Here is a 23,584-nt window from a genome sequence, read left to right as displayed (position 1 = left end):
TGAAGAGGCATTAATAACGATGATTTTATATTGATGTTGAGGATGATGATGGATTGATATGATAATGATGATGATGATGATGTATGAAAAATTATGATTTTGCATTAATGGTGATGAAGAGTTATTGACGATGAGCATGATTGGTGTATTGATGATTATTGAGGATGCATCTGATAAGAATGATGAAGATGATGCATCTGATGCTGCTGCTGCTGCTGCTGCTGCTGATGATGATGATGAAGAGGCATTGATAATAATGATTTTACATTGATGTTAATGATGATGATGATGGATTGATATGATAATGATGATGATGATGTGATGATGATGAAGATGAAGAGGCATTAATAACGATGATTTTACATTGATGTTGATGATGATGTTGATGTATAATTATAAAAAAAAAAACATTTCCCTCTAGCTCAAGGCTAGAAGGCAACCGTATAAGGTGCTTCTCGATTCGACCATCGGCGAGTAAGTCGGCGGTAACGGCTAACGCGGGAATGTCTACATAGGCTCTGTTTCGGGATACTTTCGGTTAATAATAAACCTATACACAGCAGTAAATAACAGCAGCACTTTTTATCCGGTGTTTATACACATTATAAAACCTTATACAATTGAGGGTACCGAGGTATAGAAGAGCTTTATACAATGCGGTAGGAGACCGTGATTTAAGTCATATCGTCCTACGTGTTTCGATAAAGGGCGAAAGGACTTTCGTGTACTAAAGAGTTTTGAAACGGTCACTCCTCTTGACAGCATAGTTCCATATTATTATTTTTTCAATTGTAATTTACGTATTATTGATTTTTTTTTCTATAACCTCAAACGATGCTCATTTTGTATGCGGATATGATCTTTGAATACATCAATCAATACGTACAGCTCTTCAATGTTTTAGAAGAATGGACAGAAGCCCTAAATCGTGCCCTGGATATAGAATGTTTATACTTGAACTTTAAAAAGACTTTTGACACAGTCCCTCACAATAGGCCGATGAATAGTCATTAATGGCGAAACATCTGTTTGGGACAAAGTAACATCTGGCATACCTCAGGGTCCAGACTTAGGACCACTCTTGCTTGTTATATGTAAATACGACTTGCCGGAAATAGTCGATTCAACTGTATACCTCTTTGAAGATGATACAAAAAACAAGAAACCCTACTCAGACTAGCTCAGAGGAGCAAGACTTGGCTACTCACATTCAACGAGGACAAGTGCAATTCCATGCACATTGGTAAGCACAAAGAAGAAAAACACTACTTATGCACTTAATAACACAACCCTGCTGAAAGTAAAAGAAGGAACATACCTTGGAGTTACATTTGATGAAAAACTTACATTTGACAAACATATCAGTTAAAAGGTAAAAAAGCAAAATCGATGTTTGGAACACAAGAATAATCATCAAGTTTCTTGATTCTGAATTATTTATCCCATTTTACAAATCACTAGTAAGAACCCACCTGGAATATGCTAGCGCCGTTTGGAAACCCTACAAGATGAAACATATAGAACAACTGGAAGGTGTACACAGGAAGACAACGAAACAACTACCTGGAATAGAAAACCTGTCGCATCCAGAAAAGCTGAAGAACTGCCAACCCTTAGCTACAGGCGTAGACGAGGTGATATAGTATAGAGGTGTACAAGACAGTGAGACGAAAATACGATGAGGGAACAATACAGTGTATAAGGATGTGGTCCGACACCTCGGAAAGATCGGGTACAAGGACAAAATCCATGGAATTATTCCCTAGATACACACTGACATCACTACGGAAAAAAACTCTACATAAGAACGACAGCAGTATGGAACAATTTGCCTGATCACATAATAACTGCAAACACACTTAATAGCTTCAAAAACTGGCTTGATGACTACTGGAACGAACAGGAAGTAAACTACAACAACTACAAAGGAACAATACGTGTAACAACCAGAAGGGAAATATATAATTATAATAATAACACTTATGAGTCCAACCACGGACTTAATCTTATTCCGTGGGCCAGCGAAGAGGATTCTTAGAATGGAACCTATGCTGGAAAATATCATTTAGTATCTTTAAGTATATTTTATATAATAAGACCCGAAGATCGAACTCACAATCGATAAAACTATGTAAAAATTACCAAAGATTTACATAAACCTTAAAAAATCAAGGGGAATAAGACCATGTGTTTCGGAAGAGTAGCGTCTGGTCCACTTCATCGAAAAAAACCCGTTAACATGTATGTCATTTAAAAAAAGATAAGCCTATACAAAGATAAGCCTATACATTTTTTTTGATGATAGAATTTGAGAAAACTAAAACTAAAATTCAAACAGGAAGGATGGAAACAATAATTAAAAGTCATTTTTATTTTTAAAATTACCATGTGAAAAAAAGGTATGAAACCACATTCCGTTATTTAAAATGTTAATTCCTACATTTGAAAAGGGATGAAAACAATTCCTCAATCCGTCAAGCAAGCTAAAAAATAGTTTTGAAATTATTCTACCTGCTGTTTCATAATTTTAAGGATGTCACGTCAGTAACAATTCTCAGAAACTTTCAAGGACAAACGGAAGTTGATCAATCGTTTGAGCTCTTATTATCTTATTGCTTACATATTGTGTACGTTACTATTTTAGGTGCGTGACAGTCTAGAAATTGTACCGGTAACTAAAGTATGGATGCCGAATAACAGCAGAGTCGTTAAACGTCATTGCTGTATCTTTTATCATATTCATTGCACCAGAGAATAGTTGGTCAATTATATATCTAGCAATAAGCGGGGCTAGATGAAACGTTGAAATTTGAAGCGGGTTTACTAGTAAAGTTAAACGCATAACATTAACCTGTTAAACTTTTTACTGGTGATGTCCCGTACGGGCAGCCGTACAAAGGTTGACAGTAGACCCTGTTCGTTGTGACAGACAGGACGCCTTTTATACACGTGGGGTATTTATATCATTGTACGACTCGGAAAGAGACTGAAAAACAGAATGTGTATTAAAGTGACGTGCTCGAAATGTAAGAAGTTTACCTGGGCAGGTAAGACAATATATGTGGTGCTGATGTGATGAGGCGGAGTCTAGCTGATGCTACAATGTGTGATTGATGTCACCTATCGCAGTATCTGGGTATAACGGTACTGTACAGTAGCGAAAGGCATGTTACTCTACCAGTATAACTCCGACATTCCGATAAGGCCTAGGCCTATGTGACAATGATGTGTATTCTGTATCAAGAAACCTGTCTCATCAAACTCAACTAAAAGTACCATTTTCAAACAGATACTAGTGTGAGGGATGGGTCTCTGAAGTGTTGGGTTTGTTGCTATCGCTGACAAAGTTCAGTGTGAGTAATTATTTCTCATACAAGATTTCATATTGGCAGAGTGTGCATCCAACTTTACTGCATTATGGAATAACGGAGGAGAATCAAAGCAGTATTATGATTCCTTAGATATTTTTTTCAGTGTTACAGTGGTCATTGCATCACTGGGAACTAGCCTGACCCAGTTACACATCACTGATATCAAGTCCAAATTCAGTGTGTAGCGGAACTAGACTTGGTTGATTGTGTGTGGCAAGGTGGCTCATTTTGGTAGAGCGTCCGTCTAGAGACTGAGCTAGGAGGGTTCCAGGTTAAAACCCCGGTCTAACCGATCGGGAGCATTTTTCAAGCGCATGTTTTACAGTCACTCAGGTGTCAGTGACCGTTGCCCTTGTTTCAAGCATTGGGTACACTCACGCTTGTCAAGGGAATACTGAACCTGAGTTGTCTTGTGTCTTCACTTGTGTAGACCTAGCTACGAGGGCAAGACTTAGAAAAAGGAGGGAGAAATGTATCTGAACTGGACTGCATTAAGTTGAACTTGCCAACTTTTTCGAAATTTCCATGGGAGAGATTCTGCATACTCAAAGTTAAAAACATAAATAAAACGGGAGCATTTAGTGTGTAGCGGAACTGACAGACAAAATAACCCTTAAATGACATATTTGAGTTGTTCTTGCAGATAAAATAATTAGATCTTTAAATAAAGGAATGGTTTAGCAAATTCACTGGTTCAATGCCTCTGCCAGGATTCAATTTGTAACCTGGGGCCGCTGGTTAAATACTAGTCTTACGATCTACCTAATGAGCTAAAGAGAAATTCTCTCTAGCTATTTTGGTGGAAAGCAGATAGTATTTTGTACCAGGGGGACATTTTAGAATAGGGAATATTTTAAGCAAGGGATTAAATATATTTTTTGGTAATAAAATAACTTTAAAGTGTCATGTTGGAATTGTGTTACAGGATGTGGGAATCATATTGAAGTGGTACTTGATGGGGTACCGGAGGAAGAAAGATGTCGGTGTCCACGGGATAAAGAGAAAAAGTGTGTGATAATATGAGCTGCATGGTGTTTAGGTTTGTGTTTGCTTTTGATTTCCAGTAATATGCTTACTAATACTCTAACCAATTCAGAGAACATTATTCAAAACATAGAGGATCTGTTATAAGTTTCCCTTCATATTAGATTTATGATACAAGTTTTGGATTGCTCTGGCGAGCAAATATGAAAAATCACAAATCTTATATGAAGGGAAATTGGATAGCACACTTGCCTTTCACCAAGGCAGCCGGGGTTCGATTCCCCGATCGTACGTGAAAAGGTATAGGGTGACCTGCCCGACCACTCCGGGTACTCCGGTTTCCTCCCATAATAAGTCCCCTCGGGGGCTACCATCCAGGCCAACAAGGAAAGCCAATTTAAATCGCTCAGCAAATGGATTAAAATGAGGAAAAATTAAGGGGGATTCTTTTTATCATATAATACAAAGGAAACTATAATTTGTGATCTGAAACGAATATTTTGCACTTGGTGGCCTCTGAAACGATGAAAATGGCGTCCGCTTCACAATGACGTGACATCACATTGATTGTTCCTATTCCATTGCGACGTCCTTTTCTGAGTGATATTACACACGTTACATTATAGACATAATTGATGTGATGGTTTTATGACACTGCAGAACACGGTATTCATTTGATAAATAGATGTATGTGTATATTTGAATACGACTAGAATCATATAACCAAGTGTCCATTCATTAATTAACATTATTTGAATTGATGTGAATATAAATGAATTACTTTAGTAATGAGTAAGATGATATTTAGACTGTTTTCTGTTTAGCTTCCTTGGGTGATGTTATTTTTTGCATTATATTGCTGATTAGCCCGACACTTTCAGAATTATAGATCCATCATCATTAAATAATCTATTACAGTGACTGTGGAAAAAATGTTGAACATTTTTACAAATAGTTTTTAATAAACGAAGTTACTGTTTTGTAGTTTCAACTACCTGGTAATTAAAATGAACAAAAAAATGTATAATAAATACTAAAATAGTCGCAGAACATCCCTTGCTACATTGAATAACATTATATCCCTATTCAAAGTATGTTTTCTTGGGTGGATGAAATCAGGAAATAATCGCCCATTTTGTATACAGACTTGGTGTAGACAAAAAAAAAGCTGTATATGAAGTTTGTACAGTAGTAATTACATTTGTATTTATAACCCAAAGATTGTTCAGGCTTGATTTCTTCCTGCTGTGACCTGTAGTATAGAATGACGTAACCACTTTTTGATATAGCTGGTATGCATTATATAATTCAACATCAATAATTAAATGCATGACAGATTGATGTTTTGATGTTTTTGTTTGCATTATTTTAATTTTCTGTTTTGCATTTTGTTTGATTTTTTAGGACCTTAGCAAAATATTTAAGACATTGATAATTATTCCAGGTGCATCTAATATGTTAAATTGATTAAAAAGAAAATATAAATACTTTTGTTTAAACTTTTCCTCTGAATGTTTTAATTTCTGATAGTATAATTCCTCTATGCACTGGAGTAGAGCATACGAGGAAAGCCAATCTAAATCGCTCAGCAAATGGATTAAAATGAGGAAAAATTAAGTGGGATAAAACTGTTGGCATGAGTTTTCCATGGTAATCTATAATTATCTCCTTTTTCCCAACAGGTAAGAGTCTGTTTACCTGGTCCAGGTAACAAGCTCAAGTGGAGGATGACAGAATACTCACAGGGCAATCGCCACTACTACACAAGGACAGAATCTCAAAACCACTCATGTGCCATGGGATATTTTGTATTGTTTTTATTTTCGTTCAGATAATTAATTTGTTACATATACACTTTACATTATGTATGTTCACGTTTATGTGTATGTCATTGTCATGCAAAATTACATTGATATCTGAGCTGATTACAGCATAAAAAATTAAAATCAATAATTTCTACAATGTACTGTGAGTAGAAATCAAGAACTGTTTCACTTATAACAAATTCAGGCAAATTGGCAAATACAGTTCCCTTATTAATATGAATGCAACCTTGGAAAAGAACCTACATATTTAACGAGGAAAATCATTAATGTAATAGAATAATGATATCTGTATTTTAATAGAATGCTGTTAATTGTAACATTATATAATAAAAGGTAACATTGCTCCTTAATTAAAATTTTGCATTATATTGTATTTCATTTTTGGAGAGTGCTCCACTATTGGACTATAATAAAAAGTTCAATGTGCCTTGATTGTAAATGAGGCTTTCTGGTACCACTTGAAGCTCGACATAAATGTTAATTATTATCATATTCCGTCTTTGCATATTGCAGAGTTATCTTCTCTTGTGAGCAGGTATTGATTGTTACGTCATTGGTTTGTGTGAGAAAATGACATCGTTTTCTCAAAAATTGATACTCTCACAAACAAATGACGTAACAATCAATACCTGCTCACAAGAGCAGATAACTCTGCAATACGAAAAGGCGGAATAAGTAATGCTTGAAGCTCTCGATATATTATATGCTTTTTTATGTGGAGTAAAGTCATTTATTTGAAAACGGATAGTACAAGGTAGACTTAGGTAGGTGTTTTAAGGGGCAAAGGAAAGCTGAGGTAATTTAGATGGAAGTAAATGCAACTAGTCAAATAAATGAACTATTTGATGAATGTCAACCTTAAGAGAAAATTAGTATGTTATTGCTAAAGACGCAATCAATTGTTTTAACGTGTGAAAGATGGGATGAAATTTGTGGGATGTAGCTACATATGTATATTTTAAATATTTTGTTATTGGTAATTTTCATGGCATTCATTTTTTTGTGAATTTAGGGAATGTATAACAATTTGTGAATTCAAATACCATATTCAAAGTTAATGGTTATGACTTGTGGGAAGAAAATTAAGAAACTAAAACACTTCTCCATAGTTGATTATTGATGGGTATGTTGAATGCTAATGTTGAATGGTTGGTGATCAGTTTTTATTAATCAATAGGAAAAATAATGACGAGGTATCTATGATAATGATCTATCCATTTTAAACATGTATTATTTACTCAACGGGTAATTTATGAAATCATAATTGGATCTGGATTTTTTTTGGCAAAATCTAAACCCACAGAAAAATTAAGTTAGGAGAAAGATTTATTTTCCATATTATTTTAGGTACCCGAGGGTTATATATTTTTGGAACCAAACGGTGTATTAGAAAGCAGCAGAGGGGAGATAGTTCTGTCTGTTAAAAAACGATGACACAAACTTCATTCACATTAAACATTTAGGATACAGATTGTGGGTTAACCTATACAAACAATCTATCAACACTCATGTGCTACATTTTGTGACATTTAATAATGTTTCTAGTAACATATTTAAGATAAAAGAGTGAGGTAAAAATAAATTTGGTTGTGTAAAATGAAGTTTGAAAACATATCACATTGTAAGGTACATTAATTATGTAGTTGCATTATATGGGGAATATTTAATGTACATATATATTTTTATACAGTGCTTCATATCCTGTACTTGCTTGTATACTTAACTACCATTTTGAACATTTGTTAATTCCTCATTTTCGGAAAGAATTTAAAGTGAAAATACTCTTTTTATGACATATCTATTTAACCCTTTCACCCCTATGTAACTTAAGTAGACTCTTTCATGCAATGATATGGACGGGTCCATTATGGTCTTCAGTGGTGAAATGGTTAGTAAATAATTTTTTTTGAAATACTTCAGGTCATTCCATTTGACAATATTATATCTCACCTTGTAGAAGCTTAAGACAACTGTAGTCTTGAGGAAACTGCCGGGAGAATTAAATTTCATTTATAATGATAAATCCAGCGGAAAACAATCAATACATATTGCAGTCCAGCTGAAATGCCAATTAAATGATTTGTCATTGTCCTGTAATTGCATATATATCTCATTACTTTGAACTTGAGATTGTAGGGCCATTTGGCTTATTGTAGGATTACTAGATAGCTATGGAAAGAAACTATAGATACCAATTCCCTTTCCTCTTTCTAAAAGACAATGAATAATGTGTCTTAAGAGGAGTTGTCAACAGTGATTTCACTGTATTTCAGTTTTTTCCTGTATTGTGAGTTCAGTGATTTTTTCAAAATGAATGTTAGCTTTTCAATTTAAACAGTTTTCTCCAAATAAGTTTTGATATATCACATTATCAATTAGCCGAAACTGTCAGCGAGTCTACAGACAAATGCATAATTTCTGATTTCATCTGAATAATGTAGAAAATGGATATATGTGAAAATCCCCATAAATGTATGATATACAAGTTGTGTTTTTCATCTTTAGAGGGTAAATCTTGTATATTTGTATGTGCCAAACTGAGTCATCATAGTATACATGTCTACACAATAGCATAGTGACATCAAGTTCTACACAGGATAAAGGTTTGGAAGTCATATAGGACAAAGTCAAAGGTCATACTCCTTTAAGCTACCCTAGTTAGCATTATATTATACTGAATATATATATATGTATAATGCTGCAAATGGTGATTATGTCATGCTTGTATTACAATTATGATTCTTGTTTCATTTCGTTATGATGTAAATATCATTAGATTTGTTTACTATTGTTTGGGCTAAAAAAGATCGTTTTCCTGTGGCATGTGCATTATTAGGACTTGCCTGTTCTGGAATCTAAAATGTTCACTATTAAATTATATTAAACAGTTCATTAAGCTCAAAATGAATAAACTAAAAATAATAAAAACAAATTCAAATATTGACCGGCAGTATGTTGAGTTGAATCTATGGGAACTGTAATCTTCTAGGCCCGATCATTTTAATTTAAAAAAATATTTTTTGTTCCTATCCGATAATAAAAAAATAAAAACGATCGGGACTAGAAGCTTTGATTCCCACAGCTAGGTCAGTTGTACCAGCTATTGAGATTGTTTTAAATCAACTTCTTTCTGTCGGTTAACTTTGAGTAAAGTCTAAGTTTGTACTAGTTCGGTACAGTGTTACTGTTATGTTGAGAAAGGCTGCATTTCAACAGTTTATTATTAGCTTAAGCTTGGAAAATTACTGTTATTGTCGGAGGATTATATTTTCAGAGTTGATTGTGTTATTTTCGTGAATAAAAATAACAAGTCACAATACTTGCATACTTTTTATACATTCAGTTACCTGTGTTCAAATTTCTCAAAGTTCAAAATCAGTATGTGATATGTATTAACCATTCCGCTTGTCAGTCCGGTATGGACTGGTCGAAAATGTGAAATGGTGTCACTGAAATAGCATCCTAACACTGTGGACATATATTTGTTTGAAGTCTTTACTTATGAAAAAGTGATGTGGACATAATTATATACATGTACACAATTCATCATTTATAAATGCACGCGTAGACCTCCCATTTACATTCAGTGTGTTATAAGCTGAGCACCGATAATCTAATCTTTTAAACTACATGTAGTACTCTTGATTTTTAGTCTTTAACTTGTTCTACCGACAATGATGTCTCGAGATGTAAATTTTCACTGCAGTGTTGAATCCTGTGGAAATCTCAAAAATAACACTGCCACTAAAATTACACAGTAAACAGTATTTGTACAATTCATTACCTAAGAGGGGTTTACAAATATCAAACTGATTCATGGATTACAGTGGCACAGTATATATCATCATCAGGGGGTGGCAAATTACTAACGAAAGTTAATCTAAAGCCCCAAAATGCGTAAACTTACTCTGAAAACCTTAGTTTAGGTCCAACTATAGCTGTAACTAATTCTCAGGTCCCTGTGGTAAGGATCAAGTCGACAGTTCCACTTAGCTGATGGGTAGGTCACGTCGTATGTACATTTGTACAAGCAAACCTTAGTGTGAACCCCCTGGTGAAATAATACCAGAGATGCACTCGGTACAAGCAGTATTCATATGCTAACACTTTCAATCAAGATCAATAATGTAGGTAACTGACCAATAGTTTTCTTTCTAAGATATAACAGCACCAGCATACCAAGTGTGACGATCCCAGAAAAACTAATGAAGGAACCATACTTTGGACAACACCTTGGATTGAAAAAAAGTTTTTGTTTTGTTTTGGTCTGCACTGCATAACGATGTGTTAGAGCCTTCAAGAACTTCCATGCCAAATATCAGCATCTTAATTGGAACGAATTCTAAAGGTTATATCAAAGAATGTCAACATTTACACCAAAACTCAAACCTGGAAAATTTGGCAAAAAGAACACAGTAGCCATATCCTTCAAATGTACGAGCAAAAAATAGAAATTTCAACTTTGTTGAAGATAATCAATGGATTTCTTTGAGGGAAGAGTTGTCTTTCTTTGTTTACATAAATGACCATCGGGCATCTCTCCTTTGGTATCAGCCTAGCAATTGGTCAGGTTGTCTTTACCCGAGACCAACCAAACAGCTATCTTCATGCCTTCGATTTTCCAGGGGTGTAGAGAGCGAAAGTGAGCGTAACTCCTGGATATCGAAGATGTCACATCTAGTGCTAAAATGTTTTATAAAAAAGATTGTACACGATGAAGACAACAAAATAGGTGATAGAGTTTCCCAAAACAAGACATCTTTTATTGTACAAAGCAAAACTGACACAATTTCTATTCACACTCTCACCACACTACATAACAGTTGAAGTAACCCTCAAACTTTTAAAGTTTTGTTAGCTTATAATCATAATCTAAAATTATATATACCTAAATGTTGACATTAGACTAGGATGACCTATGGCATCAAACTGGTTATTTAACCTTGTACCACTTTCTCTTATAATGCTTCATGCGAAAGGAAACCTAAATGTGTGATGAAGGAATTCCTTTTCTGAGTTATTGCTGCAAGACTTAAGAATATTTATAGATGCATTGCATCACATCTGATGATACCAAGTGTGACGATTCCAGAAAAACGAATGAAGGAACCATACTTTGGACAACACCTTGGATTGAAAAAAGTTGAGGGCTTTCTTTTTTGGTCTGCACTGCATAACGATGTGTAAGAACTTCCATGCCAAATATCAGCATCTTAATTGGAACGAGGTTATATCAAAGAATGTCAACATTTACACCAAAACTCAAACCTGGAAAATTTGGTAAAAGAACAGGATAGCCATATCCTATAAGCGTACGAGCAAAAAATTGAAATTTCAACTTTGGTGAAGATAATCAATGGATTTCTTTGAGAGAGGAGTTGTCTTTCTTTGTTTACATAAATGACCATAATTTTGCAAATCTAGCTACCACCTACTATGCGTGATTTAGATTCCAAGAGGAATATTTGTAAGTCTAAACAAGTCTGGTCAAGTTCTAACATAAAAATATTATCCCGAGTGTTGAGGTTTCTGTCTTTCACTCGGTAACACTGGTGATTGATTATTTTTCTTTGTCAATTATTATCTACTTTAAAACAGATGAACATGTAGCGTTAACTCCAAACTTCCTAATTTTACATGTAACACAATGATCCCTCATAATGCCGGCACAATTACTGCAATGCTAGTTGACAAGGAGCAAAAGTGTGTATGAGCAGTTATCATTTCCCTACCTAGAATGGTAAAACACCTGTAGGCCCCTGCAGGTAGGGCATACAAATTGTACCTGCTGCCCCCAGTATGTTTCAGTGAGGTAGCACTATAAAGTCAGCATCAGTTCCACACTATCACAAGGAGAGAAGCATGAACATGTCGCAGCCTACACTACACTTCACGCATGCATCTTGCAAACAGGGGAGGCCGTCCTTAAATGACCTTAGCTGTTGATAGGACGTTAAACAAAATAAAACCAAACCAAAACACCTGTAGAAACGATGATCACTGCCATACTGTATTGTAAAAAGTCTATAGAGCTCTAAAAAAAATCTTCAATTTATGAAACAATTTCTTTTTCTTTTTCTGATCTTCACATCTGCATCCTCGATATCCAGGGGTTACGCTCATATTTGCTCTCTGCACCCCTGGAATATGTCATCGCAAAATTGAAGGTTCGGAGTGCGCCTCCTTGATGATGAGGCAAGAATACTCGTTCCATTCTTTTGACGTACATCAAAAGAATCTCACGGTCACGTAACGGGCTTTGAAGTCGGGCGTCTCTCCTTTGGTATCAGCCTAGCAATTGGTCAGGTTGTCTTTACCTGAGACCAACCAAACAGCTATCTTCATGCCTTCAGTTTTCTAGGGGTGTAGAGAGCGAAAGTGAGCGTAACCCCTGGATATCGAGGATGTCACATCTAGCGCTAAAATGTTTTATATAAAAGATTGTACACGATACAGACAACAAAATAGGTGATAGAGTTTCCCAAAACAAGACATCTTTTATTGTACAAAGCAAAACTGATACAATTTCTATTCACACTCTCACCACACTACATAACAGTTGAAGCAACACTCAAACCTTTAAAGTTTTGTTAGCTTATAATCATAATCTAAAATTATATATACCTAAATGTTGACATTAGACTAGGATAACCTATGGCATCAAACTGGTTATTTAACCTTGTACCACTTTCTCTTATAATGCTTCATGCGAAAGGAAACCTCAATGTGTGATGAAGGAATTACTATTCACGTCTGATGAAATCAGTTTATTCCCTCTAAGAATGTTGACAATGCCTCATTTGTCCTGCTGAGTTTTCACTTGTGTTTCCTCCCCTTTGCTCATGCTGGTGGACGGATCTACTTCTGTGTTCTGTATACCTCTGTGGTATGCCTCGGCAGTGCGGACCAGGACGTACACTGCTGCCGCTATGCCCCCCTGGTTGATGCCTATGGTGGACTTTCTTGTCCAGAACTTACTAAACATGGCCATGGTCTGAAATAAAGACATTCTGTACTAGAGCATAGTTAATCACAGCAATCTACAGTAAACCACAACAGTCAGTATGGTCGGGTGGCGCAGTGGATAACACATTCGCATTCATGAAGGCGGCTGGGGTTTAAATCCCTGATCGGACGCGAAAAGTTATGGGATCACCTGTCTGACCGCATGGGTTTACTCCGGGCACTCCACCTACATAAAGTCCCCCCCCCTCCTCCCCCACGAGATACCATCCAGGCCAGCAAGAGTGATTAATATAAGTTGTCATAACTTGTTTCATCATTGTTGTAAAATAAATAAAGTTTATAGAACAATAAGTATTATGGTACAATAAAATCATTGTGGCACAGTAGAAAAACAAAAGCTTACAACTACAGTAAAACATAAACAAGAGGCTCAATGGGACTGTATTGCTCACTTGACATTCATCTTACAACTGTGACCTCCAAAAAGAGTACAGGTAAAATTCATTTAAATAGGCTACATATCATTACATTATACATTGTGGGTTTTTACCCGGTAGTCTACACCTTGGTGAGCGTTGTAGGGAGATTTTAAACTTATTTTCATTATCTGACTTTAGAGTTGGTCCAGGTTATTTATTCAGATCTCACACTTCATACCACTTTACACCATTAAGCTAGAGGCCAAATATCATTACCCTAGGTCTGTTGGTTATTCAGAAGAAGTCGTTGAAAGAATTCAACACATTTGACCCATGTGACCTTGAAAAAGGGTCAAGGTAATTTTTTGAAATATAAACTTTATTTGTTTTACAACAATTATGAAACAAGTTTTTACAACTTACTAATCACTCATGTTGACCCAGATGTTAGCGTGCGGGGGGTATTTCTGTGGGAGGAAACCGGAGTACCAAAAAAACCTCCACTTGGCTGGGCAGGTGACCTCATACCTTTTCACATCCATGCAACCGGAGAATCGAACCCCGGCCGCCTCGGTGAAAGGCAAGTGCGCTATCCACTGCGCAACCCGACCACCCATAAAGGTAATTCTTTGAAATAAACATAATACCTGTTCATCATAGCATGCTACTTGACTCTTGGTTATTCAGGAAATGTCGTTTAAATGTTTAACTGATTTGAACCCTTTGATCTTAATTACAGATGAAAGTCAGTTACTGGTAGTAGGAAAACTTCAGAGCCCTTCATCACAGAAGACTACTGCCAAATATCATCACCCTAAGCTTCTTGATTATCTTTATTATATATCTGATCCAAATAGGTCAAGGTAACTTATCAAAACAAACTTGAATGCAAGCATATGTTACTGGCCAAATATCACCACAATAGGCCTCTTGGTTATTGAAAGAAGTTGTTTAGACATTTTTACACTTGCGATCCTGCGACCTTGAAAGTTGGTGAAGGTCATTTATTTGAACAAATAAATTTGATAGCCAGTAATCACAGCTTGCTACTGGTCATATAGCATAACCTGGGCCTGTTGAGAAGAAGTCGTTTGAAGTAAAAGCTTGATGATGGGTGGAAGCTACACCATGGCGAATTCTACCGTGGCTCTACGTTCATTTACTTTGGTTAACCCTTTCACCACTGTAGACCATAATGGACTGATCCATATCAATGCATGGAAGAGTCTACTAAAGGTACATAGGGGTGAAAGGGTGAAGAGCAATATGTGTTTTGTTATAACGGAAGTTCAAATCATTAAATGAGATCACAGGTTACCCAAATTTGATGTGTTTCCTCCCCCCCCCCCCCCCCCCCCCCAAAGTTCTTTTGTTTGGTGTTGGAGATGGGACGTACCTTATGTATACACTTCTGGTCCTGTGTTAGGAGTACAACTCGCCCTGTTTTAGGGGTACAAACTCGAGCCATTTCCTCCATAGAGTCAGCATACAGCTTCCAGTTCTTGGCAAAAGATCCCATCCTGTAACATAGATATCAGTTCCTTATAAAAGTTCTCGTCTCAACATCTTACACAATTGTAATGTAATCTGAAGGTTCTCTTAAAAATCGGTTCATTTTAACAGTTTATTACCTTGATCTTACGAACATGTATTTACAAAGAGCTTATGAATGGATCAGTAATGCTCCTCTTACGAAGGAAAAAGTAACAGAATTTTACACAAGATTTTTTCATATCAACACTATTAACTATTACTACAAATTAATAATACATACCTCACTCCGAATGGCTGTAAGAAAATAAAAATTCTGACTGAGTCATCATGTTATGTAATTAGCAATATTTGTTCTAAATGAGATTTTTGATGAATGTCATTCAAGGCATTTGTTGAGCTTAAAAAACCCTTGAAAAGTACATTTTTCATTGTGATAAAGTCAATATTTGAACCAACAAAGACCTTAAAAAATAAGTTAGATATGAAACAAAGAACCTCTGATCTGTTACTCACAATTTTTTAAAAACATTTTCAAAGGAACTGAATTAAATGAATATGTATAAGTTTTACATTACAATTCAGAGTTATGTTTTTTAAATCTAAAGAACTTTTTATCTGTACTTAAACAACTTTTAATGAAATTGTACTTTTTGTAGTAGGACGAGGAATAGTGATAAAGATAGTGCCGTCGCTTGAACTCACAACCCTTGGCTCTCCAGCCTGATGCTCTGCCGCTGAGCTAAAGGGAAATTCCCTACTGCTGATGCTTGTAAGGCAACCTAATTAATGCACATCTTTTACACTATTCCCCCCTTTTTTTCAATCACCAACCCAGGTTCTTTGACTCCCTGCCAGAGGTTCTCCTACATTGAACGGATAGAGTCAACGGCACTAGTTTGTAGTAGGACAAGGAATAGTGATAAAGATAGTGCCGTCGCTTGAACTCACAACCCTTGGCTCTCCAGCCCGATGCTCTATCGCTGAGCTAAAGGGAAATTCCCTACGGCTGATGCTTGTAAGGCAACCTAATCAATGCACATCTTTTACAGTTATATACTTGTATCTAAAGAACTTTCATAACCATTATCCTGGAAACTGCATGCTTACTATTATTGGGTTTGGGTATAGCAGTTCTTGAGAAGTAGCAGAGGTACAACAACATGACAGTGGCTAACTTGGTCCTTGTCAATCCTATACAATAGAATCTCATTTCTTTTCCTGCTGTAAAAAGTGACTGCTTGTGAAATGTAAAAACTATTGTCTTACACTTGTAGTAGGGAATAGCATAAGAACATGTTAATTGTCCCCTAATGCCCTCAGACTGGATAGTAAAACAAACCAAATTACTGTTGGCAAGACCTGACAGTAGTTTGACTGCGTGACGTGGAGTGTAAGCAATACACAGATCAAAAGACAGAGTGTAGCATAGTGCTATAATGATACGTACCAGGTCGGTGATAAACACATCTACACAGCTATTCCTCAGAGGCAGCCTCTTTGCATCCCAGTGCATGAGGTCTGCTGCAACATCGCCTCTGTACAAATAAAAAAAGTGTCGTTTTTTGCCAGTCGATAACGAGAGTCAGAACAGGTAACAAAATAACTAAGCTTGTTAAACCTTATTCAAAAAGAGAAAGCGATGTTACCTGACTGTTACTTCGCCTTTTGGCATAAAAGTGGAATATTGTTCATTGTGACCTCACAAGCAAAAATTATGTAACTAGGCTTTTGACCTTGAATAGTGACCTTGATTTTGATTCAAGGATTTTACGGTGACATGCTGTCAACTGATGGCATAAATGATAAACAGGGAAATATTTGCATGATGTGCTCTATTTTTTCTGTGCACAAAGGGCAAATTTAACATATGGCAAAAATTGGGATTAATATAGTCATGAGGTTTAAAAACGACATATCATAACAAAGGCAGCTGGTGAAAATTAAGCGAGATGAATAGATTTACTCGACATAACACTGACATAATATCGTATAAATGCCCTGTAGAACCTTGATAGTATGACCGTTGTTCCTAAACACTGAAACATCAATCCCTGCATTTGGAAATATCAATATAATGACATCTAGCTCATTTACATACAGCAAATATATATATATATACATTAAAACCTAGATATGATGTCCCTCATTTATATACCTTAAAACCTAGATATGATGCCCCTCATTTATATACCTTAAAACCTAGATATGATGACCCTCATTTATATACATTAAAACCTAGATGTGATGCCCTTTATTTATATACAGTAAAACCGCAACATAACGCCCCTCATTTATACGATAAAACCTCATTATAATGCCATCATTTACATTTTGTAACAATAAACCTCATTTTATTTGCTACATCACCTTTTGCCAACATTTTTTAAGATTCCTTTTTCGATTTTTTCTTCACAATTTTCTTTATATCTATTCCTTGCAATAAATCCCTTTATGATGTCAAATGTCAATAGACAAATGATAGAAGCATTGGTAGATTTGTATGTACCTCGCTTGTTTAAGTGTGACTGAATATAGATACATACTGTGAAATCATTAATTTTTGTGGGTTTTTTAATTTTATTGATTTCGTGGGTATTGTTGTGACATAAAGCAATTCTCCGTATGAGTTTGTACTCCTAATTTACAAATTCATGTACCCACAAAACGATGTTTTTTGGGGATACCACGAAATTTAGGCCCCACAAAATGTCTGATTTCACAGTATATGACAAATTCATATTTAAGCAATTGGCACTCCTGACATAATCATGTGAAAATGTGAAATATCACGTACATTTTATCTGTTTCAGCAGTTGACCAGTTCTTAACACACGTATGCTGGCTAAATATTTCATTTTGTTAGTGTCTTTAGGAGTGAGGGTTAATTTAAACCATCGTGTAAATGGATGTTCTGGAAGGCCACAATGCTTATACAGTATTTAAATATTACCTACACCTAATAACACCTCGTGAGATTGTTTTCCCTAGACTTTACCCTTGCAGAAATCCTACATTCTCCCCCCCCCCCTTCCCCCTCGAAATAGAACAATACATAAATACATATAATACATGCTTGTACAGTGGTTGTTGTCTACCTCCATTTTTATAGTCTATAAAAGGAGTACAAAAAATACATAACTGACAGATTCTGAAGAAATTTTATGTTTATATCACTCGGAACACTGGGGAAAATCTGGGATTGATTTTGGTTTGTTATGGAGTTTTCTCCTGCTATAAGGTGTGAACTACAAAAAAAACATTGGCAGTCCTATGTATTTTTTGCATTAAAAGGTATATATAATACAGAATAGGTTCTATCACGTTACATTCCCATAAGGTTCGGAGGCGTTTATTGTACCACACCATCTTACATATCCATACACGGAGGGAGATAAGATGTCTGCACATTTGTGAAAAACATTTTAGAACCACTTAAAAGTTAGAGACAGGGAGTTTGATCAAACACATATGATGTTATAATAATACCCCTTTCTTTGTAGTGTTGATGTTATCAGCAATGTCTGAATGAAGTCTGTGAAAGACTAAAATTTACCTTCGTATTGTATACATGGATATGTTCCATATTTACATGAATTATTCGTTACGGATACTAGAAATTAAAAACAAATCGTTATCATACATATTGGCATTCACATCACTTTTCCAATTTTCTACAATCAAAAACACAAGAAGCTCTTCAGTACAATGGCAGAACATCGTTACCCCTAATGGTTAAGAATATTTGGTTTGTTTGTGTTTTACGTCCTATTAACAGCTATGCATGGTCATTTAAGGACGTGTCAGGTTTTGGTGGTGGAGGAAAGCCGGAGTTCCCGGAGAAAAACCACCGGCCTATGGCCAGTACCTGGCAACTGCCCCACGTAGGCCTCCAAACCCCAGTGGTGGAGGGCTAGTGGTAGCAGAATGTCAGACCCCTTAACCACTTGGCCACCGTGGCCCCATTATCAGGAATATAATATGTTCTAAGTCTGAAATTGATAACTTTAAAAAATTTACAGCAGCTTCTGGTAAAAATGGATTGAAGTAATTATTACATATAATTATGCTATTCCTTGTTAAATAATGTTAATATTTACATATAAATTTGTGATATAAAAAAAAGTCAAATCTGACATCAAGAATAAAATAAAACATACTTTTCCTTTTCCGCTCTCTTTTTGTTGACATTTTCAACATTTTCAACGGCTCGCGACAGAAATCTCTGAGAGACATCTCCACCAATGACAAAGTTTGTTTTCCAATGTTGTGCCATCTGAAAATATACAATAAAATAAACTTTGGTCTTAAATGTCTGTTTCCTAAGTTTTACATCTTACATCTTTTATTTTACAAAATGGTGAAAATCGACACATTTGTTATTGTCATAAAATGTCAGAAGTGTAATCTTGTTTAATACAGACTGACATTTATCATTTAAATCAACACCAAATTCATATTATTCACATTCATACACTGACTCAGTCAAGGTAAGACCCATTTACATCATCATTTGGTATCAGTGCAGAACTATCATCCTTTATAGATTTTTTTTTTTTTTTCAATTAACAGTAACCTGATGCTCATGAATGCTAAAATTTCTCTTTGCAAGATGTTTCCTTTTCAATATTATAAACAATATATTGGGAAAGGTAAAAGGGAGATATGAAAGTTTGTTTCCTTCAGTAAAATGTATTTCAGGATTCCTTCTTGACATACAATATTGTAGGATTAACTTCAGGAAATTAACTTTCATATTTCTCTAATACCTGTTATAACTGTATTGTATATATATACATGTTATTGTACCTACATTCCAATCTAGTAGCACCAGTTGGGGGACTAAAATAAACTTGTTGGCTAGCTCTAGCTATGGGATCAAAAAGTGTGTGTTTGCAAAGATCTGAACTAGAACCGGAGTATTGATATTGAATGCTATCGAATGTGTTACACTGACGAGTGATTTAACTACACATTAAATACTGGTTACACTCCAGCCTTTGTATGCTTCTCACTGCAAAGGAAGTAATGACATTCCTCAAAGCCTTGGCATTGAGCAGGCTTACTGGCACAGCTATGACTGGGGGACTGAAAACTAGCTTTTAGTTGAAATTATATAGGTGGATTTTGTTGTCGTGGAGATGGATTGGAACATTTCATAGTGACAATGGAAAAGGGAATGTGAATGAATGAATTTCCATGACAAGTGTGATTAAATGTGAAACAGAATCCATCATGGAGTCGTCATTAGTGGTTTTCTGAGACAGTGACAGTGTAGGCCTAACCTGATAGCAATCATTTACAAAAGCATCAGAAAATGATATTTGAATACTGCTATGCAGAGATACAGGTAGAGAAACCGACAGATACATAGGCAGTGATATAGGAAGATATACAGAGATACGGGCAAAGAAATTAAGGCAGATATATAGAGATAAAGGCAAATATACAGGCAATGATACATAGATATAGGCAAAGATATAGGTAGAGATATAGGCAGTGATATAGGCAGATATAAAGAGGTATAGGCAGATTTACAAAGATACAGGCAAATATATAGGCAGATATGCAGGTAGAGATATAGGCAGATATACAGGTAGAGATATAGGCAGATATACAGGCAATGATATAGGCAGTTATACAAAGATATAGGTAGAGACATCTGGCAATGATATAGGTAGATATACAGAGATACACTGGCAATGATATAAGCAGAGATCCTACTTGACAAGTCTCCATGCATCATACATTTGAATGAGACTCACAAATTACTGTCATTCCTCGTTTATGAAAGCAGATTTCCCCACCTCTTTAATTATGCTCATATTCAGTTCATTAATTAATTGCATAGAATAACTTTTAATGAAACTAGACTACATGTATTATTTTTGTCAAACAAGGGTAAATTATAAATCCGTCCACACACAAAAGTTCGTCCACAAAAATTCTTACATGAAAAAACAGAAGGTTAGTAAGATAGACAAGATACATATATGTATACAAGTAACTATTATTTCTGCAATGAATGCCAGCCTTGACCATCTCGATCACAAATTGTGAAGTTAAATATATGTTTTTCTACAATATAGCTCATATTGTTTTTATTTTATTATCAATTGTGAAGTTAAACTCCATACTAGAAAAGAAAAATGTCCAAAATGCAAGGAAATAGTGACCATCTCGATCACAAATTGTAAAGTTAAATATATTTTTTTCTACAATATTGCTCATATATGTTTTTATTTTATTATCAATTGTGAATTTAAATTCAATACTAGAAAAGAAAAATGTCCAAAATGCAAGGAAATAGGGGTCATAATATTTGACCACAATTAAATAGAAAACCCCCACTGAATACTCTGTAACATCTTTTGATTTAAAGGTAACTTTCACAAAGATCTTTAACTATGCAGTGTAATTTAATTGTTTGCAGTTCAAACTTAAAACACACATGATCATTATTGGTTATTAAAAACGGGAAGAAATGCTCATCAGTCATTTCATCAAAATTTGACATGCCATAATTTGATTGTTTTAAGATTCTGAAGGGTACTTAATAAGAGATGTTGCCAAAGTAATTTCAACCAATCAGCAAACAGGCGTCAATTTGTCACTTTCCTATAATTCTTTCAGTTTCTGGATCTTTGTTTGTTTGTGTCTTGATCCCAAGAGCTCATCATGCTCCAGGTTTTAAAGCGTTTTACCAAAGGATTTGAAACTCAAGTTCCTGAAGAGTAATTAGCATACAAGTTTAACCTCATTGTCAGTTTTTTTCAACAGACATGAAAAGATTGATGATTTTGAAATTTGTAATAAAAGTTGATGCCCAGTAACTAAAACAATTTTGCCAAATACATTTCCAGTTTTGGAGATAATTGATGAACGTATTTTTTACCACACTGTTAAGCTAAACAGACCGAAGGAAAATCGCCTACAGCAGGTGTAAGTCTCTAGAATCTATATCACTATGGGGAAACTTAACTGTATAGATCAGTGTTGGCAGGAAAGGACACACCAAAATTCAATACTCCAAACTGTAGCTGACTATTTATGTTTCCTTTAGGGAACAGAATTTTTAAATAATGTTGGATATAAATTCTGTGCAAATTGTTTTATACGAATGAGTAATGGTAATATTTATGATCTTAACCAAAACATTTTTTTTTGAAATATTGTCACTACGTCCAAATTTAAGAGAACAAACGGACCTAAATATGTCCTATAAAAAACGCACAATCATCGATTACCCAAGGTTACCCTTATATAATGTACAACAGAAAACACATAAACATCAGTTATCCACACCTTCTCAAAGTATTTTAGATTTACGGTGCAAGTCAAATAAATCAACAGTTCCTGAAATTTTTTGAAGAAAGTTATCACACATACTCCTTGTCCTGTTAACCCTTTCACCCCTATGCAACCTAAGTAGATTCTACCATGCATTGATCTGGATGAGTCCATTATGGTCTACAGTGGTGAAAGGGTTAAAACGAAGTACTGAACTTCCTGCTGTACTGTAGAATGGCATGTTCTTTATCTCTGTGAATCTATCTTCGTCATTTACATGACCTTTGGCCTTGATTGAATTTTACCCTGTCCACTTTGAAACTACAACAGTAATCATTATACCAGCGTGTCCGATTGGAAGATGCATACTGGTCACATGTCATGGGGCCCTCATCATATCGCCCTCACACGCTCAAGTTTCGCCGAACATATTTCCCTTATTTGGAGCCTCTATAGAAAATGCACAAGAGTAACCACAACCTGGTTCCAAAGGTCGGAAGCAGAAGACACAATGGTGCATCAACCTGATAATCTCTACAATTGTGTCATTGTTTTTTATTTTTTTCCCCCGGCATGATAAAATATTTATTGCCCTTACTTTAGAGAATAAGGATTCTTTGTTTCTCCACGATTAATCATGTTTCACTCGGTCTTCGCCCTTGGAGTCTTACCTCGGAGAAACAAAGAATCATGTTTCATGACCAGACATAATGTAAGATGTAAAATAGTGTATAATGGCTTCAGGATGGGGATCTCAACTGTCTCCATATCTCCATGCATGATTGTGTTGTCTTCATACCAAGCAAGCATGTAAATAGTTACAGAATGACAATCTTAAACCTTTCCAACTATTGCTCTTACTCCCCTGCCCATCAGCCCCTTGGTCATTCCTTCATTTGTAGAGTTTGTAATCATCACCCTCTGAGAATGTTTCCATTTATATAAGGTTGATATCCATCACACAGTTCCAGAGGTGAAGTCGCTTAAAGTACCAGTAATATGGTCAAATTTTAACCATGACCATGACCATGGGGGGATAAGCATGCCTTATTTGTACATTTTTTAATCATCATCTCCTAAGGATGCTCTTCAACCAATTATCATCTTATTAAAACAATTGAAATTTATTATACCATCTTCCAACAACACTTGTTATTATGTTCTCTCCAACCCTGGTAACAACACTTGTTATTATGTTCTCTCCAACCCTGGTAACAACACTTGTTATTATGTTCTC

The 23,584-nt window shown here is 35.4% G+C and overlaps 1 protein-coding gene and 1 long non-coding RNA gene across 3 annotated transcripts in view; one reads left to right on the top strand and one right to left on the bottom strand.

Annotated features, from left to right (window-relative positions):
• Positions 1-2,691: 2,691 nt before the first annotated feature.
• On the top strand, positions 2,692-6,282 carry LOC110443892. The gene is made up of 3 exons (XR_002462155.1): positions 2,692-3,047; positions 4,297-4,410; positions 6,038-6,282. It is a non-coding gene; the product is annotated as an uncharacterized LOC110443892 (long non-coding RNA).
• A 4,645-nt stretch (positions 6,283-10,927) lies between these two features.
• The window catches only part of LOC110443871 (THUMP domain-containing protein 3-like), a 35,579-nt gene continuing 22,922 nt past the window's right edge, over positions 10,928-23,584 (bottom strand). The window contains exons 5-10 of one of the 2 annotated variants that reach the window (XR_002462154.1): positions 19,218-19,333; positions 16,508-16,595; positions 15,341-15,354; positions 14,963-15,086; positions 12,902-13,175; positions 10,928-11,165 (exon numbers count right to left, since the gene is read on the bottom strand). Coding sequence is in view for 1 of the 2 variants with exons in the window: in XM_021488308.1 (XP_021343983.1) it covers positions 12,978-13,175; positions 14,963-15,086; positions 15,341-15,354; positions 16,508-16,595; positions 19,218-19,333 (540 nt within the window). In the remaining variant the exon portion in view is untranslated. Of the gene's footprint in view, positions 11,166-12,652; positions 13,176-14,962; positions 15,087-15,340; positions 15,355-16,507; positions 16,596-19,217; positions 19,334-23,584 lie in introns of those variants that run through there. The other variant, XM_021488308.1, reaches the window with a different exon arrangement.

The sequence above is a fragment of the Mizuhopecten yessoensis genome, unplaced genomic scaffold (genome assembly GCF_002113885.1).
Source record: "Mizuhopecten yessoensis strain PY_sf001 unplaced genomic scaffold, ASM211388v2 scaffold716361, whole genome shotgun sequence".
Classification (NCBI taxonomy): domain Eukaryota; kingdom Metazoa; phylum Mollusca; class Bivalvia; order Pectinida; family Pectinidae; genus Mizuhopecten; species Mizuhopecten yessoensis.
The sequence above is the reverse complement of the archived record's forward strand: the minus strand, read 5'-3'. Positions and strand labels throughout refer to the sequence as shown.